Below are 20,811 nucleotides of genomic sequence, written 5' to 3' on the forward strand. Positions count from 1 at the left end.
TTCCATTACTACTACTGAGATTGAGTCTATAATTATTTATATTCCAATTTTCATGCAGGAGAAATTTGTTCTTGTAATTAAATACTATTCTGCATACTTCCACATCGGCGTGCATTAAAATTTGTTTTCTTACTTCAACTGTCATCAAACTGAGAAGGCAGGGTTTCCTTCCTGTGATTTGTACCATGGAAGAAGATTGTGCACTGCATATCTATTTATTTGTAGTGAACCAGAAGTTTGTGAGGGACACATCATTTCCACTGATCTGGTAAATGTTAAAGGTACACCAATGTTTAAAAAGAGAGATAAGCATCTGCCTCAAAACTATTTACCAACTCCTGTTGTTCTCATTTTCTCCTAAGTTTTCAGGTCTCTTACAGACAACCAGCTAAACAACTATTTTGACAAGCATGCTCTCCTCTCCAACAGACAGCTTGGATTCCACAGTCATAAAAATTCTACTGCTCTTGTCACTGAAGTTGCTAACCAGAAGTTAACTACATTTAAAAATAAGGACTGGTATCTATTGTATTTTATGGCCTCAGTAAAGCCTTTGGCTGTATACTCTTTACAACCCTGCTTGAAAAAGTGTAATTTTATGGCACATACAACCTACCCTTAGCTGTAATCATGTCCTATTTAATGAGCAGAAGGCACTTTGCCTAAATTAAAAATAGATGCTCTTAGTTATGGAAGCTCAGATTACAGTGTCACAGGGATTGGTCCTTGGTCCATTTCTGTTCATCATTGCAAGTAATTATATAACTTGCCATGTCGGAGCTAGTTGTGTAGTGTTTTATGCAAACACATTGACACAACTCAATACACACAACAATGCCATAGAATTGAATCACCAACTCATGAATGAACTGGTTTTCTTCTAATGAACTCTTTCATAATCTGATAAAACACAAGAACCAATGCTGAGGTGATTACTAAAGCTGTAGAAAGTAAAACAGTAAAATCTTTATGCTTTTGTAGTGACTCCAAATTAAACTAGGAGGAACATATTAGTCAGCTCTGTAAGAAAGTAGTGAAATGTGCTATCTCATGTAGAAACTGACAGATACAGTCACTAATGAGTATTTGAGGTGGCATGTTTTAGCTTTTTCCTGTCACATATTTCCTACAGCATACTAATACAGGGTGTCTACAGATTTTCAGAGGATCAAATTCCCAACCTTTTCATGACTTTTTCATTATTTCTTTAGTTATATTCATGACCTCTCAAAAATATGCATAATACAATCATGAAAATACTTCTTTTTTACTAACTTGAAAGCTGGCTGAAATAAAAGATAAATGTAATAAATCTTGTACCACTTAAACTGTATGTCAGCATGAATAATGTAATTATGTGTGAACTAAATCACACCACTCACCAAATGCTATAAAAACATTAAACTCTCACACAGGATGGGGTATTATTATTTTCAGATGTATTTATCATCAAATCAATTAAAATATACATTGTTTTAAATATTAATGTAGTGAAAACTTACAGTTTTTCTTATGACAATATAACAATTATGATGGTACAAAATTTATCTCAAATGTTAAACTTCACAGTAAAAGATGCTATGTTTAAGTTTCTCAGCTAAACTTGAAATTTTAACACCTGAACCTTCAGCTCCTTCCTTTGCCTTTGCTATAATCATTCTTTTTATTTTATTTTTGAGGTCTTATTTCTTGAACTATTCTTCTTCCAATATCGGCCACTTCATTTTCATCAGATTTCTTCTTTTTTGAGGCTTCTACTCTTTCTGATGAAGCATTCATCACAGCTAATATCACTGATTTTGCAACTCGATTGCAACCATCCCACTGATACACCAGGTAGAAGATACCTGTTTGGAAAAAATATCATGTCTTGCTGTGTGAAGAAGTCTGCAACTACCTGCTGCATGTCATCACCCAACAGGAATTGTCGACTCTTCAAGGTCTTTTTTAAGGGTTCCGAAGTAGTGATAATTACATGGGGAGAGGTCAGGACTGTTGGATGGGCGATCGAGTGTCTCCCATTCGAGGTTGGCATAACTTGGGAGTTATGTCATTTGCTGTATGCAAATGTGCATTATCATGAAGCAGTAGCATCCCGTGCTGCACCATTCTCCAACGGCACTTTTTGACAGACATGTTGCTCCTTACAAATTCTTCATTCTCCAATGGATGTCTACGAGTGTTTATCCCACGGCAGCCAAGAAAGGAATAACAGTACATTTTTCCTGTTTGGACACAACTAGTAATAATGTCACCACAGTTCATGTTTCTGCATTTACCACACACATGTCAGAAAGACACAAAAGCCAAACAAATTGCTTTCCCACCTGTTGGTGCTTATATACCCACATCAGAGTCACACTAGTTGCATACACGCTGCAGCAACATCCTCAAATGGAAACCATTTCATCGCCCCTTATATCTTTCAATGTCACTACACAATAATTATGACATGTGTAATCTCATTTGGGTGATAGGGTAGGTCTGGACCTAATGGGCCCCCTTTGGCTACGTCCTTGTTCGCAGCAATTTTTACATACAGACTTTGCAAAATACCTGTACACACACTTCTGAGAATAAGGATATCCTTTTGCATGTAGTCCTTGCTAACATCAGTGACACCAAATGCAATATCCACATAACAACTTGTTTTATGATTACATGCTTTCGTGACATCAATAGCAAGTAACATGCTACAATTTGTCTCCATTTCCATAACAGTTATCTTTATGAATTGAGATGCAATGCTATACATTAAACTGAACAAATCTCTGTGCAAAAAGCGGAAGAGAGAAATTGAGAATGATACAAGAAACTTAAGTTTTGCATGAAGGAAATTGTCTTCTCAGCAATGTTTGGTTTTTTCAAAGTTTCGACTTTCAGTTGGTCTTTTCTGTACTTCACCAACATACTTCTTCAAATGAGCAATACGTTCATGACTTCAATATTTCCAATCCATCTCATAGGACAAAATTTGAAAGGAAACTTGGAAAACCCAGTGATATTTGAGAAGGCTGCAAACATTTGTTCTTGATTATCTTCTTCATTGATTAGAAATGCTTCTAAACCATGCAATATCTTGAACTCACATTTGGTACGTGTTAAATTTTGAATTATACTCTTAGGTGACAAATTCAAAGATTTCAGACCCTCCACGAAACTTGCCAGTAAATCAGAAGATGTGCCAGAATTCAAAAACATAGATGTTAAATATTTTGAAGGTACAGACCGATTTTCTAGAATGAAATTTTCACTCTACAGCAGAGTGTGCACTGATATGAAACTTCCTAGCAGATTAAAACTGTGTTCCGGACTGAGACTCGAACTCGGGACCTTTGCCTTCCGTGGGCAAGTGCTCTACCAACTGAGTTACCCAAGCACGACTCACGGCCCGTCCTCACAGCTTTACTTCTGCCAGTACCTCATCTCCTACCTGTAGAGTGAAAATTTCATTCTAGAAACAACCCCCAAGCTGTGGCTAAGCCATGTCTCTGCAATATCCTTTCTTTCAGGAGTGCTAGTTCTGCAAGGTTCGCAGGAGAGCTTCTGTAAAGTTTGGAAGGTAGGAGACAAGGTACTGGCAGAAGTAAAGCTGTGAGGACGAGCCGTGAGTCATGCTTGGGTAGCTCAGTCGGTAGAGCACTTACCCACGAAAGGCAAAGGTCCCGAGTTTGAGTCTCAGTCCGTCACACAGTTTTAATCTGCCAGGAAGTTTCAGACGGATTTTGTTCATTACAGAAACAAACCACCAAATCTGTCAGTCCCTTTTGGACAACTTTGTATAATAGGAAAAATAATGAGACAGGTACAAGTTGTGCTTAAGAGTCCTAGAATCAATGCCAACACAGCTAGGGAGCTCATGTCGAAAGTTCCAGTACCACGAAGAAAATATGGAGTACCTATAGTCCAGAAGGAAGACAGTTCTTTGAGATCAGTTGTCAATGGGATCAACTCGCCCCAAATTATTTGGCAAAAGTCTGACCCACAAATTATGCACCCTGGATGGCCATTTGAAATGTTGTGTTTAGGATTCTACATATTTCACCAGCTGATAAGGGAACAGCAAGTAGTAGCTCTTATGGTCAGCTTTCACATAAACTTTTTGTTTACCGACATGCCTACAGTTGAGACCACCAATGTCCTCCAGGAGCAAATACCGCCAGATGTCTGCAACCTAGAGCAATTGTGTTTTGTATTTTAGTTGGCAGGGCAAATTTTATGAGCAAACAGACAGAATAGCCATGGGCTACCCCTTCTCACATGCAGCAGCTGAAATATTCATGCAAGTCTTCAAACAAATTGCACTAAATTCCGAGCCATTGTGCCCATGTTACTGGCTGAGGTACATGGATGAGACCTTCGTCATATAGCCACTTGGCGAAACAGAACCATGCAAATTTCACAAGCACCTCAACAGCTTACACACGAACTTACTGTTCACACTAGAAAAGAAAAACAACGGAGCGACTCCATTTCCAGATATGAAGGTTTACAGGACATCTAATGACAAAAAAAGCCATAAAGTCTACAGGTAGTCAACACACCACGAGATACCTATATGCAGATTCACACCAACCATTCAGCACAAAAGAACTCTATGCTACATACACTGACAGCCCGAGCTCATCAGATTAGTGACACCAACTACTTACAAGAAGAACTAAATGAACTCATGACGACATTCTATGCAAATAGATACAAAAACAGAGACATAAAATGAACTATGAGGTACAGCGAAGCCACAAAAGACAAGGGTATAGTAGAAACTCTTTCTGTTGCTTGCTTACCGTATGTGAGAGGCATCAGCAACCATATAGGCAAGGTTCTCCATTGTAAAGGATCTATACCAATATTTCAAGAGTGGCCACAAGAACTGAGATTTTTTAGGCCCACTAAGGATCCAATGAATGAATGCTCTCCACACTGCATGTGTCTAAAAACTTCATTGTGAATGCGGCAAAGTCTATGTTGGTGAAACCAGGAAACAACATTGGCATTCACATTTCAAAGCATGAGCGTTACACATGACTAGGACAGAACAAGAAGTCAGCTGCAGCAGAGCACCACCAGGAATGTGGCTGTTCTATCAGGTTTCAAGAACCTCGCATGCTTGCCTGGTAGCAGCAATGGAAAATAAGAGAGGCTACTCAAATAATTAAACCCCCTAATAACATGAACATTGGGGGGTGGCTACGAGTTATCTATGGCCTGGCTGCCAGCAATCCCAGTCCAGTGGACCACATGTATTTGCCAGCCAGCAGCACCACTTGCCCAGGTTTGGCTGCCACAAGAGAACACCATATGGACATTAGCAACAAGTTTATAAAAGAATATGTACATAGTAATCAGTTAATTACACTGCATGTAGAAGATCAGTGCATGATTAGGGGAGAAGGTGGGGAAACTGAGGTTCAACCTTACATCACCTAAGCATGGAGCAATGAACACCGACCACAAACTCCATTTTTAAATGAGAGAAGTAAACCTTTCGCTGGAACTAATATGACTTTCTTCAAGTTGCATTCTTAGGGGATGACTAACTTAAATTCGAGAAGGTTGCAAGCCACAGTAGCAGAAGCTTTGCTAACATTGTTGGCACACATGGACACACAAGTTTCCTAGAGATAACAAAAAACTTTTAAGATCTCTCTCTCTCTCTCTCTCTCTCTCTCTCTCTGTGTGTGTGTGTGTGTGTGTGTGTGTGGATGGGGAGCATACATGTGGACACACACACACACACACACACACACACACACACACAATGACACTAGGTGGCATCCAATGTCATCATGGGCAGTGGTCATAATGTTTGAATGTTTTTTCTGATCTGTGTGTGTGTGTGTGTGTGTGTGTGTGTGTGTGTGTGGATGGGGAGCGTACGTGTGGACACACACACACACACACACACACACACACACACACACACACACACAGATCAGAAAAAACATTATGACCACTGCCCATGATGACATTGGATGCCACCTAGTGTCATTGCGGGCACATGACATGTTAACAAATGTTTAAGTGGAGCAGACATGGACAGGGGAGCACCCTATGAAAGACATGGGCTGCAAATGGGGAAATTCACTGAGATGGCAACTTTGACAAAGGGCAGATTATTATTACGCAGAGCCTGTGAATGAGTCTCTCTAAAACAGTGGAGCAGGTGGAATGTTCATGTGCTATTGTCTTGAGCATGCGTGGAAAGACTGCCACTAGTGGCTAAATAGCACGACATCCAAGACTCTTCACAGAACATGAGGTTTAAAGGCTTGTCTGCCTTGCAACGTAGGATAGATGGTGATATGTGGCATCTGTGCTGACAGATCACAACACTGATGCAAGCGCAAGAGTTTTAGAGCAAATCATTCATCGTACATTGTTGAATATGGAGCTCCACAATACCCACAACTACATGTTCCCTGTTGACTATACATCATCATCAATTATGACCCCAGTGGGTATTGGGCCACCACAATTCGACCGTCAATCAATGGAAATACGCTGTTTCTTCAGGTAACACACATTTTTGCTACGCTAGGCCAATGGTCATCTCCACAAATACCGTAATAGAGGCGAACAGCAGCTCAAAATGTGCAGCATGCCATGGATGTAGGCTGATGGTAGCAATATTATGCTGTGGGAGACATTCTCCTTCACTATCATGGGACCCGTGGTGGTAGGCAAAGACACACTGACAGCTGCGAACCACCTGCATCCATTCACGCTTGATATCTGCCCCGATGGCGATGTCATCTTTCAGCAGTATAATTGTCAGTGTCTCAGAGCCAAAACCATGCTACAGCTGTTTGAGGTGCATTATAGTTAACTCATATTGATGCCTCAGCAATCAAATTCGTCTGACTTAAATCCAACGGAACCCATCTGTATTGTTACCAGGTGCCATCATCACGTAAGCAAATCAGCAGCCCATTATTTATGCAAATTACGTGAACTGTGTGTACATGCATTCTGATGTGTGTAATCTGTGATGTATTTCATTCCAAAATGGATGAACATACTAATTATTTCCTTGCACAAAACATTGCTTTTTTCAATATCTGGTCAAAATTTTGATTAAAATATTGTGTAATTGGTGGAATTATGTGAAATACATACGAGCATGTTCTTGGTTGTAACCTGTGTCATTCTAATTTTTTTCTGACTTTCTGGATTATTCAGATTTTTGACAATATGGATGGGCACCTAGGCAAGAAAAACGAGGCTCCACTGTAGCTTTCATTTACAAAAACCTCTCCTTAGATGTTCATCATGCATGTGGTTCTTTTCATAAGTAAAATTTTCGGGATTACAGAAGTGTCTGATTCCACCAGTCTGCTTTCACCAATGACGTCACCAATATGGTGGAAATGACCATTCACGACGACGCCACCTCCCCCCCCCCCCCTCCACACACACACACACACACCCAACCCCCCCCCCCCACCCAACCTTCACCCTCCCTCCAAAATCAAAGATCCATCAACAAACGAGCACTATAATATTTATCAGTCATATCCATACCTAACAAAAGACACAAATTATACTACTTACAATACGACATACAGCAAACAACACTACAATAACTTAAACAAAACAGAAACTTAATTCTTAACTCACTGAAACCAATTTCTGTAGAAGAATTCCTGTTTAACAGTCACACTCGACAACTGAACACTTCAAGCAGCAATACAAAAATGAATCCTATACACCACATAACATGCGAATCATAAACACCACCAGAAGACATCACCGACCACAGCAAAACATCTACAAACACGACACACACAAACTAAACTCTGCGCCGTCGTGACGTCACACACAACACCCTTTCATTGTCAGTCTTGATTTTCAAGTTCATTGAGGTAGGAGGAAGTACACAATCTTTCCATGACAGTTTGATTTTTATGAATTTCAAGTTTTCCATTTTTACCATTTCTGATTTTCCAACTGTGACTGCACCATAACATAAGATTAAATCATCTCCCACAATGCCTGTCACTATTGACACAATTTTCTCAGTCCTCAGGAAAGGGCTGCGATTATCATAATAATATAACAAAAGTTGTAATTATAAAAAGTGAAGTGTTTCAATTGAAATTACATTATTTCCACTGTTAAAATGTTGTTATTCATAAAAAAAGCAAGCAGCAGTTAAAACACAAAGGCACTCCAGGCACTCATTCCTAGAGGAGCACTGAAACTGAACTTACATCTTAGAAATTTTATAACTTTTGATTTGTTGAAGATAAAGTGCAAAAGTTTCCATCACACTGAAGGAAATTTAATGCTCTACAACCTCCTCTCTGACAATTTTTCTGAATAAAACAGTGGGAGGCACTAGACAAAAATTTTTGACAAAAAGAGTGAGGTAAGAATGATTTTTTTCAAATATCATCAATTTTCAACAATGTATATCTCAAAGACCTTTGGGAATTCTACAAATATGTATAGAGATAATTTTACAGTAAATTTAATTGGCTTTCATTTTTATTTGGAACAGTTTTTTCTACTGTGTACCATTTTTGTGATATAATCAAACAACTAAAAAATGTGACCTTTCCATCACCTCCTGTCTAGCTCACCTTCCACGGAGTGGGGATTTTTAGTATGGTTGCCACCTACCCATTCCTAAAGAAGTCAATTTTTGCATAGTCCACACACTCTACACCCCTCTTAGATGCACTCATTGACTGGATTATATAGAAAATTTTGAAGTAACAACCCCACTTGAGTGGGATGCAATGGCATGTAGGTGAACAGTATATGTCATAATTCTGTGTTCAGAATATAATTTCATGGACACTGCATCACAAATTTCATTTCCATGGATTCCCATATTGCAGGTACCCAATGAGTGACTCATCTATCTGTTGCCTTTACTGTAGGTGGAGAGTATGCTGGATGTACTGGATGTTTTTTTCTTCTCTGGTGGGTACTTGGGCTGAATGAATGAAAAAGCACAGAGGCCATCAGAGAAAAGAAGGACTCCTGTACTATTTTTATGTCTTACCTCAGTACTGCTTTTAGCTGCACAGGAATAATGATGATGATAAATACAAATAAAAACCATAAACCCACTGTAGATGTGAATGCTGAAGGCATATTTACGGGAAACGCCTGTGCCAATAACTAAGCTTCCTTGCTTGCACCATCCAGCATGTATGACTGCAGAACTGAATATAGAATTTGACAAACTGACTCTCCCTCTTCCATGAGGCCTGAATGAGGCTACAACCACTTCATACAAAACATTGCAAGGGTCATAAAATGGACACACATAATTGTAGGCTTAGATCTATCTTAGTGAGAGTCTCGGAGGTCAGGATAAAAACAATTTATAATTGGGTTATAAATTTTCTTGTAAAAACTGCTTACTAAGTTAACAGTTTAGCTTCAGAAGGAGAAAGTCGATTAATTGCCTCTGTACTCTTTGTTAAATGAAATGATAGAGGATTTAATGCAAAAAAGCTCACACCAGGAATTTCCTGCATCTCAACAAAGTATCTGATTTTGAAAAGCATGCATTACTTCTTCTTCTTCTTCTTCTTCTTCTTCTTCTTCCACTACTACTACTACTACTACAGAAAATGCTAAATTATGGGATAGGGGCACATTTCGATCCTATCTACAGGTCAGGCAATAGAGTGCAGTGATCGTATCACAAAGTGAGGGAATTTTACAATCCAATGAAAAAATTGGTAAACAAGGCCCTCCACAGTTGTCAATACTCAGTCCATTTTTCTTTATAATGTTTATTAATGATCTCCCAAGCTACATTAAAAAGGGGCTACCAGTAAACTTTACCACATTATTATTACTCATTAGTCATCTGACACAGGAACTAAGACAAATGATTCATAAATCAACAACACAATAATTAGCTGGCTAAACACCAACAAACTATTACTGAGCAAAGAAAAGATGGTGTGTTTCCAGGTGTTCTGCCTAGTTGTTGTTTCTATAGAATGCTGCATAAAATGGAAATAACACCTTGGCAAAACTCCCAGAAGCATACCATTAATCAATAATTCAAAGAAAACCTGAGATATCACACAAATGCAAGATTTCGCATAAAAATTTTACTTCTGCACAACAGTCAGCATCTAAAATTGATCGTTTAGTCATTGACATTACTCTAATCAACCAACAAAAAGTAACAAAACTACTTGCAATATGGATGGATGACATTTACAAATACATATAAGGAAAAACTTTTACATGGACTAAGTAGCTTTTGATACACCTTCAGCATCATCAGCAGGGTCTGTGACAATGAAACACTCAAAACAGTACACTTTTCAAGACACTCTCATCACATATGGAATCTCTTTCAGGAGTGAAAAACACAGAGGAACATTCGTCATGTAGAAAAGAGTCATTAAAACATGGAAGCACGTTTCAATACACCTCTAGTACAAATACTGTGTTCCATGAAGTGTCTATCTCACATGTCCTTGAAACTGTCAGTTTCATCCATGTAATATCCAGTTGTTTACAAAGAATGATGAGGAGCATGAAAACTTAATCTGCTATTTGAATAATACCTTTATAGTGGACAAGCATTTGTGTAACAATCATGGCAGTGTGAGACATAAGGAGTACTTTAAAACATAAGTTACCTCAATGAATTTAGCAAAATGCTCAAAAAGATACTCCAGAAACATTACATGGGAGACCAATTAATCTAATTAACATAGGACAGTCTGTTACTGATTATAGTTTCACAATAAATGTTATTAGTAATTAATAAATGTGTATTTTGACTTTTATATTTTTGTAATTTGATGCTACTGTATGAAATTACCAAATGCTGTTATCAGTTGTTCCACTACAGAGCTCTTTTCTGTTATTTCTTGTGTATAATATAGTTTTTTATGTCCTACATTAGTGTGTAAAAAAGCACAAAACTAGCTCATGAAATACATAAATAAGTAAACAAAGTTACACTCACATTACACAATTTCAAACAAGCAGAAGTTAGTGTCAGTTCCAGCCAGTCTTCCTCCCAATGGCTCATTATCTTCTGACTCAACAGCTACATAAAATCCCACCTGCAGATACTAATGTGTATCTCTAGAGAAGACAAGGTCAGGTTATAGCCAACCTCAACTCCTAAGTCCTTCTCACAAATCTAGTAGGCCACTGAACAATAGTGATGCTGCTTGGAGATGTTCGATCATTCCCAAGTCTGAGAGGTTTAATTAAACCAGTTTCATAATATATATCAGTGAATCGTCTTCTTCACACTTACAGTTAAAATAATTGTGGGGGATGAACTTGCACGCTGTGAAGCTGTGGAGAGGTGCCACAACATATTGTGATTAACTACGCCAGAAACCTGCAATATGGAATGTGTTATAGACAAAACTAAATCCGGCTCTCATTCATAAAAAATTGCAGTTGCAAACTTCACTACTGGCCGAAGTGAGGTCTCGGCTGCTCCCCTCAACAATCTCCAACTGGTAGCAGAAAGCTAGATTCAGTGTGATGACAGTGATTTGAGCAAAATACTCTGCCATAGTTTCCCCAATGTCTGGAGAAAAATATTCCTCTTTGCAATATTAACAACACACAGAAACCCCACTTACAATGATAACGACAGTCTCCCATACAGATGATGGTAGGTGCCTTCATTTTGCTTGATCAACAGAACCGTAAAAAAAAACTTTCTTCTTTGAGTATTTTAGTTGAGAAATATCCTATCATCTTCCGAGCAAGCCATAAGACTGAGAATACAGCCCTCCTGTCTGACAAAACTTGTGGACTATGCCAACAAGCTTGTATGCACATATACAAATAGCTGGTAAGATGCCACACAGGTGGCAATGGTATATATACTGGCTGCATGTCATCTACAATGGACATATTGGTGACACACATGAAGGGTATTAGGCAATACAAATGTGGATAATACACCGTCAACTTTGAGAGATTAGTACCACATTTTACACTCTAACCAAGCTGAAGCCACCGTCATACTTAATCAGACTGTCCTTCACTAAAATGACAAAACTGGCTGTCTTTGGTTGAGAGTAAGAGAGTGATTTCATTTTAAGTTTCACAAGAGTCTGACGTACTTTAGATGAAAGACTCCCTACATGTGGTAGATGGACATGGACTTCTTTTTCTTCTCTTTCAAATCAAAATGTTTATCTGAGGTTTGAACTGTAAATCCTTACTTATATGTGGTAGGTGCAGTACCTGCCCCTTATTAATCTGGATCACCAGTTCATAAGTTATTTGTTTGTTTTTTGCACAGTGTTTGATATTATGGATGTAGGGGACACCAGAGCTGATTAGCCCACGTTTTTTCTAGATTTTTTTCCCAGCTTTTATTTAAATATTCCATTGACCTTTTATGTGTTGAGACAGAATACCACACAAGTATAATAGAAACGAAGATGCTAAGGTAGACAGTGGGCCTCACTAAGTTAGATCACATTTCCAATGACATCATTAGGAAACAGCTAGATGTAGCACCAATTCAAGACAAGATGCACAAGAGTCATCTTCAACAGTTTGGGCACATTTTACAGGCCAGTGATGACTCTACTGCCAAGGGGGGTTGCAAACTTGAAGTCGTTGGCAGAAGACCCAAAGAATGAGCTACACGGTGCTGGGCTGATACAATTCATAAAGACCTTAAATGCGTGAACATCCATCCAGATGCAGCCAGTGATAGAGTGAAATGGAGACACTGGACCTACGTAGTGGACCGCACTGGTATGTGGGACAAATGATGAAGGAAAAGAAGACGGAGATCTTTTTATGTGGGAACATTAGTACATGGCTTCAACATAACTATGGCTTCTCACTGTTTGACTATTCATAAAAAAAAAATATTTAGCACAGTAATACCAAGTAAACCAACCTATGGCACATACTATTTTATCATTTAACTTAGTTGTGAGATTGGTTAATTAACAGGAAATGTATTGACTTTGATACTCGCAGTAAATTTTAATATAAATTCCTACATATTTATGGCAAAATTACAAAAATTTGTATGGAGTGTAGCCATGTATGGAAGTGAAACATGGACGATAAATAGTTTGGACAAGAAGAGAATAGAAGCTTTCGAAATGTGGTGCTACAGAAGAATGATGAAGAGTAGATGGGTAGGTCACATAACTAATGAGGAAATATTGAACAGGATTTGGGAGAAGAGAAGTTTGTGGCACAACTTGACCAGAAGAAGGGATCGGTTGGTAGGACATGTTCTGAGGCATCAAGGGATCACCAATTTAGTATTGGAGGGCAGCGTGGAGGGTAAAAAACGTAGTGGGAGACCAAGAGATGACTACACTAAGCAGATTCAGAAGGATGTAGATTGCAGTAGGTACTGGGAGATGAAGAAGCTTGCACAGGATAGAGTAGCATGGAGAACTGCATCAAACCAGTCTCAGGACTGGAGACCACAACAACAACAACAACAAAAATTAATTTGTGTTATCATTGTTATACACACAGTTTGACATAAAATTATGTCCAATATTTTCATCAGTCTTTATCTGAATACTCAATAGTATCTTTACAGTTCACACATTCATAAAAGAGTCCTATCACGTTATTTTTAACACAACACATGAGAACTTGTGCACTGAATCCATTAATCACCTTGAATTTTGTACGAAAATGATTTAAGAATCCTAAGAAACAGGTCAGCCTCATCCTCATCTTCTTCATCTTGAAGAATCTTCTCACGAATTCTCAATATTGCTGAAGTTCTTTTATGTTTGCTCATTGTCTTTCACGGCTTTGATTTCTCAAATGGCATGACTTCTTCAGGCTTTGTTGCTGACAGCATAGGCTTACCATCACATTCGTGAACAGCTGAAGGGTCAGCTTCAGCAATTAAACCACAAGCAACAGGATTAGGATCTGGTCTATCTGTTACATATGAAGGCAGAAAAGTCACTATCAGTGAAAATGTTCCTGTTTAGGAGAGAGATGTCTGTCACTTTGAATACAGCCAATATATTTCTGGGTTTAACTGTGTCTGCAGAGCAGTTCTCCACAATACCTGGGAGGCTGTATATTGTCATTGGTCATTTGTTTGTTGTCACTCTTACATTGCACACTGAGTTTACAAACTTCTTAAAGGGACAGTAAAAACTTCTGTCTAAGTGAGCAGGAAAAGATAAAAGTCTGGCAGCACTTTCACTTCAAAAACCTGACTTTAGAGGATAAATGGGAGCTATGGCTGTCAATTAGTAGCAAGCAAGGATGGCCTTTGGAGCATTGAACGTGTACCACAAAATGTTGCATGTATTCAAGAGGCTGGTTCCTGTTATTCACCCTCGAAGATAGGCACTACCTCTGCTCCCAACAGGATCGTCTCTGATAAAATGGAGCTTGAAGTTAACCCTACAGAGTATGAGAAAAGGTGGCACACTATTCCCATTTGCCTAACAGCTCAAGCACTAGTGATAAGTGATCCTCTTTCAGCAGCTGTTACCCTTCCTATTTCAGGTAATCCCTTTAAGCAACTACTCTATCAGTCTTTGGATGGCTATGTGATGGAAAGTATCCTGACATCTGGCTGAAAATGACTTACACGTCTGTGGTGCCCTCCATCACTAATGCTGGAATTCAATATGGTGTTGGCCCAAACTTGGCTTTGATGACCGCTTCCACTCTCATAGGTATATGTTCAATCAGGTCCTAGAAGGTTTCTTGGGGAATGGCAGCACATTCTTCGTGAAGTGCTGCACTGAGGACAGGTAGTGATGTCGGTCGGTGAGGCCTGGCATGAAGTCAGTGTTCCAAAACATCCCAAAGGTGTTCTGTAGGATTCAGGCCAGAACTCTGTGCATGCCAGTACGTTACAGGGATGTTATTGTCGTATAACCACTCCACCACAGACTGTGCATTATGAACAATTGCTTGATCGTGTTGAAAGATGCAATCGCCATCCCTGAATTGCTCTTCAACAGTGGGAAGCAAGTAGGTGCTTAAAACATCAATGTGGGCCTGTGCTGTGATAGTGCCATGCAAAACAACAGGGGGTGCAAGCCCCTTCCATGAAAAACAAGACCACATCATAACACCACCACCTCTGAATTTTACTGTTGGCACTACACACGCAGGCAGATGACGTTCACCCGGCATTCGCCATACTCACACCCAGCCATCAGATCGCCACACTGTGTACCTAGATTCGTCACTCCACATGATGTTTTTCCACTGTTCAATCATCCAATGTTTATGCTCCTTACACCAAGCGAGGTGCCGTTTGGCAGTTACCGGGAAGATATGTGGCTTATGAACACCCGCTCGAGCATGGAATCCAAGTTTTCTTACCTCTCACCTGTCAGAGTACTTGCACTGGATCCTAATGCAGTTTGGAATTCCTGTATGGTGGTCTGGTTAGATGTCTGCCTATTACATATTACAACCCTCTTCAACTGTTGGTGGTCTCTGTCAGGCAACAGACAAGGTCAGCCTGTACACTTTTATGCTCTACGTGTCCCTTCATGGTTCACTGTACAGTTTTGTGCTGTACGTGTCCCTTCATGTTTGCACTTCACTATCACATCGCAAACAGTGGACCTAGGGATGTTTAGGAGTGTGGAAATCTCGCATACAGGCGTGTGACACAAGTGACACCCAATCACCTGTACTCATTCTAAGTCCATGAGTCCCACAGAGCACCCCATTCTGCTCTCTCACAATCTCTAATGACTACTGAGGTCACTGATATGGAGTACCTGGCAGCACAATGCACCCAATATGAGAAACATATGTTTTTGGGGGTGTCCGGATACTTTTGGCCACATAGTGTACATTTCAGGTGTCACCAGGGGTCAGCTTCAGTCTTGTCTAGACATTGTTCATGTTGCCAGAAAATAAGGCTGTGTTGTGCTTGTTGAAGCTAGTACACCATGCCTAACTAGTTGCCTGAAAACCAATCAGGTCCCGCCATTCCAAAGAAGGTCCAAGAGTGGTGTATTTTACGTTGACAAGAAACTGCATGGGTATAGGCAAGCTGCCTAACTTGTTTTGGTGAAAAGCCAAAGTATATGTCAATAGCTTTAATAAGGTACTCTTCGGCATGTTTTTCTGCATTGGATGTGATCTAGACCTTACCTATGTTGGACCTATTTAAGTTAATAAGAGAACTTACTTACAAAAAGACATCAGGTTAGATTGGCTATGTTGGACGATGTGCCACCATTTAAGTGGACCAGTGTATCTCATTGCCATTTCATTTACGAAAACGTTTTAAACATTTATTGCTGTATAGTGTCAAATTAATTTTAAATCCATGGACTTTAATCGCTGTACTTGTTTAGTAATATCGTTGTCTTGGAGTACACCACAAAATATCTTGAGCAAGCAAATTTACTTTCACTGCCAAGAAAAGGACAAAATATATGAGCTTGCTCACTCAACAATCTAACTCCACTGGCCCGTTTGTGGAAAGGTGACAGTACTGTTGCCATCAACCTCCTTGGTGCAGTTTAACAAAATAATACCAATTGTCCATTGTACCCCTACAGCCAATATTCTCATGTCTCTCCAAATAGTGACAATAATCAGTGATGATAAACATTAAATTTAAATTGAATCACCTGCCATTCATAGATCCTGGAATGGTGTCATATGAAAAGTTAATATTGAGTTCTACAGTACAGTATTGTTCAAACGTAAAATAGCAGGAAAGAGGAAGAAGATGGTAGAGTCCATGGACAAATAGTTAGATGCACTCTATGGATGGATAAAGGTGAATGGTTGAAAAACATTAATGCTGATTATTAGCTACAACATTGTCATATTGGAACAACAACCAGAAAGTAACTAAAGACCTCAGTGTGTACATGGACAAAAAATTAAATGTACTGCTTAGGATGGATAAAGAAGGATTGTTGAAACACACTGATGGTGAGTTTGGTGTTGTGACTTCAATGTTGTTGCACTGGAATAACAACAGAAAAGTAAAGATCTCAGGCTCAAACTAATGATTTCTGATGACAATATTATTGCCATTGTTTGTCTACAGATGATAACAAAGAAATAATCAACTAACTGATGATGTTGACGCTCAATGTGAATGCATTATAACACATACAGAGGCAACAAAGCTCCTGGACAGTGTAAAGGTTTACTTGGACAGCCAGATGAACACAACTTCAGCCAAACTAACAGCAACGAAAGGCCTGTATGATCATGCTGAACACAGATGACATACAAATCTGACTCAAATGAAACATACTGATTATTTCCTTGTACAAAACATTGCTTTTTTTCAATATCTGGTCAAAATTTTGATTAAAATATTGTGTAATAGGTGAATTTATGTGAAATAAATACGAGCATGTTCTTGGCTTGTAACCTGTGTCATTCTAATTTTTTTCTGACTTTCTGGATTATTCAGATTTTTGACAATATGGATGAACTACAGCACCTAGTCAAGATAAATGAGGTTCCATTGTAGCTTTCATTTACAAAAACCACTCCTTAGATGTTCATCATACACGTGGTCCTTGTTGTTGTTGTTGTCTTCAGTCCTGAGACTGGTTTGATGCAGCTCTCCATGCTACTCTATCCTGTGCAAGCTGCTTCATCTCCCAGTACGTACTGCAACCTACATCCTTCTGAATCTGCTTAGTGTACTCATCTCTCGGTCTCCCTCTACGATTTTTACCCTCCACGCTGCCCTCCAATGCTAAATTTGTGATCCCTTGATGCCTCAAAACATGTCCTACCAACCGATCCCTTCTTCTAGTCAAGTTGTGCCACAAACACACGTGGTCCTTATCACAAGTAAAATTTTCTGTGTGTAGAGGCATTGTGAGCAAAGGGTGACAACAACTGTCCGATTCACATTCAGTTTTGTGTCTATGGACTTGAGAGCTAGCGTACCTTCGATTTTGTGGTGCATAGTATGCAGCTTGGAGGAATGCTACATGTGTAACAACATTTACCTTCCAGTAACCATGCCTATCTTTCTTCATTCTCCGTGTTTACAAATCTCACGTTACTTCCAGTTTTTCTCAATTCTGAAGATAAGTCTTCTACGTTTCATTTGTGTTCTTCTCAAACATCCTATTGCAAATTAAATTATTAAGCCTTTCCCTGAGCCCACAGCACAATATACATGGTACAGTATAGCACCCTAGCCTGGTATTCTGGAAGGTGACGATTCAAATCCTAATCCAGGCAGCAAGAGCTGGGTTTAGTTTACAAGATGTTAAACCCAAAACCTCCTCGAGCCCTCAGTGCCCTATAGATATTTAATTTCTTTTTTTCCAAAAATTATGACTTGGATAAGCAAGCACAAGGTGACATTTCTACAATGAAGGCAAACTAATGATTGTTTGGAGAAATGTTATGTATTGGACCCCCACCTCCCTTTTCAGTATGTCACGTAAACATTAGTCTTCATTACAGGTCAATTTGTTACCACAACCAGACCTTCTGTTTTCACATTCATCGCCTTTGCCAATTCACAAACAAACTGTCACCTTACAACCTAACATAGATCTTGGGCTGCACTACAAATCTGTCTGTTGCCTTAACCAAGATTTCAGGTGGGGGGGGGGGGGGGGTCCAACATGTGATTTTAACATGTTTTTTGGGAGTCTCTTCAATTTTCTTTCTACCTGTTCTACAAACAAGACCAGCCCACTTTTTTTAAAATACTCTGGCAAATATCAATCTAGCAAAGAGCACCAATCAGTGTTTTAAGTTGTGTATGCAGGGACGCAACGCTTCTGTTGACATTCGTATTTACGGAGGTATTTTTTCAGGTCGTTATATTTATTTTGTCGTTGTAGCCCCAAAACCTCTCTCCTCGACCATTCATTTACAACAGATATGACAATTTATTCTTCACGTTCATAAGAAATCATATAAGCAAATGTGTCTTCATTTAACAGTTACTGTTTACTTACCCAAAGTCCAGGATATTGGGGATTACACATCTGTGAGGTACTTTAACGATCTTTGGTTCCCCAGTTGTGCCTGACGTTTGTACAGCGTAGGCATAACTGAATTTACTGTGCAGCTTTGGCTGATGAATAATTGCTTCAGATCCTATATCCCACAAATAAATCGTGGAGCCACATAAGGTGATACTCTTATTAAGCCTTGCGTACTTCAACAGCCGAGTCTGTGACACATCAGATGTTGATATTATCCAACAAATGTTCAACTTTCGCACAAAACTCAAGTTCCGTTGGCAAGACGATTTATCATCTATAAAAGCAAAAGCTAATCGCTTCTTCAGTACACTGCAAACAAAAAAGGGTTTGAAAACGAAATATTTATCTGCACAATGTCCACAAATAAACAGATGCTAGTGTCAAATCATCAAAATCCACATAAATCGCAATAGACCGATTGAATTTTATTTGGTCCCATTTGATTACATTAAGTGGGGTACAGGTAGTGTACTTAAAACACCGAGTAGGTTACCTTACTCATATTAACTCAAAATATTTAACCTACATTTACAACAAAATACAACATACTACGAGTTATTTACATAGATCGTACTACGATATTTTCAACTGACAACAATACATACAGACAAGTACTAACAGCATTCTCATTCTTCTTATGCATACTCTACTGCACTATAAAAAGCTTACCCTAAAACAACACTGCACAGAAGTGGAACACGGTCCATTAAAATACCTACGAAGCATTCTTCTTGATCAATTCCACTTAAAAACTCACAAATCTTGATTGCACATTCTCGAAGAAGACCGTACTTGACGTAAGAAACATCAGAGTCTTTCCACACTAGCGCAACATTTGCTTCGTTTTTTGCAACAGAAGCTTCAAATAAATCATATAATGTCGCCATATTTCTGGAGGCGACGGCTATTCATCCATTTCAATTAAGGACCAAAGGATGTGTTTTATAAGAGTATGACATTTAAAATGCTGCGTAAACAAACACAATGTTTACATTTTTCACCTTCCAATGCATAACGTAAACAACTCAAGCTCAAAGCGCAACTACGCTTGCCACATTCAAACATTTTCACAAAGATATGCCACTTGAAACCGGCAATTTACATCTGTGAGGTACTTTTGGGAGCGATTGCACGGGGTTGAGACTCTCGTTATTGTGTTCTTAAGTCCGAAGAGTGGTCTGATGCAGCTCTCCATGCTACTCTATTGTGTACAAGTTCTTCAACTCCGAATAACTATTGCAGCTTACATCCTTCCGGGATCTGCTTACTGTGTTCATCTATTAGTCCCCTCTACGATTGTGCTCCCACACACTTCCCTCCAGTACTAAACTGGGTGATTCCTTGACGTATCAGAATGTGTGCTGTCAACCGATCCCTCCTCCTAGACAGCATGGACCACCAATTGATTTTTTTCTAAATTCTGTTCAGTATTAGCGCATGTTAAGTGATCTGCCCATTTAATCAGCATTCTCCCGTAGCACTACGTTTCGAAAGCTTCTATTGTCTTCTTGTCTAAATTGTTTATCGTTCATGTTTCACTTCCATACATGGCTACACTCCGGACAAATACATTCAGAAAACACTTCCTAACACTTAAATCTATATTCGATGGTAACAAATTCCTCCACTTCAGAAACGCTTTCTTGCCAATAGCACTTTACATTTTATATCATCTCTACTTCGATCATCATCAGTTATTTTCCTGGCCAAATCCTCATCTATTACCGGTACTTTTAGTGTCTTGTTTCCTAACCTAATTCCCTCAGCACCACCAGATTTGATTCGATTACATTCCATTACTTTTGCTTTACTTTTGTTGACTTTCATCCTAGGTCCTCCTTTCACAACACAGACAATTATGTTCAGCTGGTCTTCCATGACC

At 39.1% G+C, this 20,811-nt stretch overlaps 1 protein-coding gene across 1 annotated transcript in view; it reads right to left on the reverse strand.

Moving 5' to 3' along the window:
• Positions 1–19,816, reverse strand: part of LOC126355640 (beta-alanine-activating enzyme) — a 152,454-nt gene extending 132,638 nt beyond the window's left edge. The window contains exons 1-2 of the mRNA XM_050006004.1: positions 19,599–19,816; positions 18,900–19,238 (exon numbers count right to left, since the gene is read on the reverse strand). Coding sequence (XP_049861961.1) covers positions 18,900–19,238; positions 19,599–19,816 — 557 coding nt within the window. The remainder of the gene's footprint in view (positions 1–18,899; positions 19,239–19,598) is intronic.
• Between the last annotated feature and the right edge of the window lie 995 nt (positions 19,817–20,811).

Source organism: Schistocerca gregaria, chromosome 3, assembly GCF_023897955.1.
Source record: "Schistocerca gregaria isolate iqSchGreg1 chromosome 3, iqSchGreg1.2, whole genome shotgun sequence".
Lineage (NCBI taxonomy): Eukaryota > Metazoa > Arthropoda > Insecta > Orthoptera > Acrididae > Schistocerca > Schistocerca gregaria.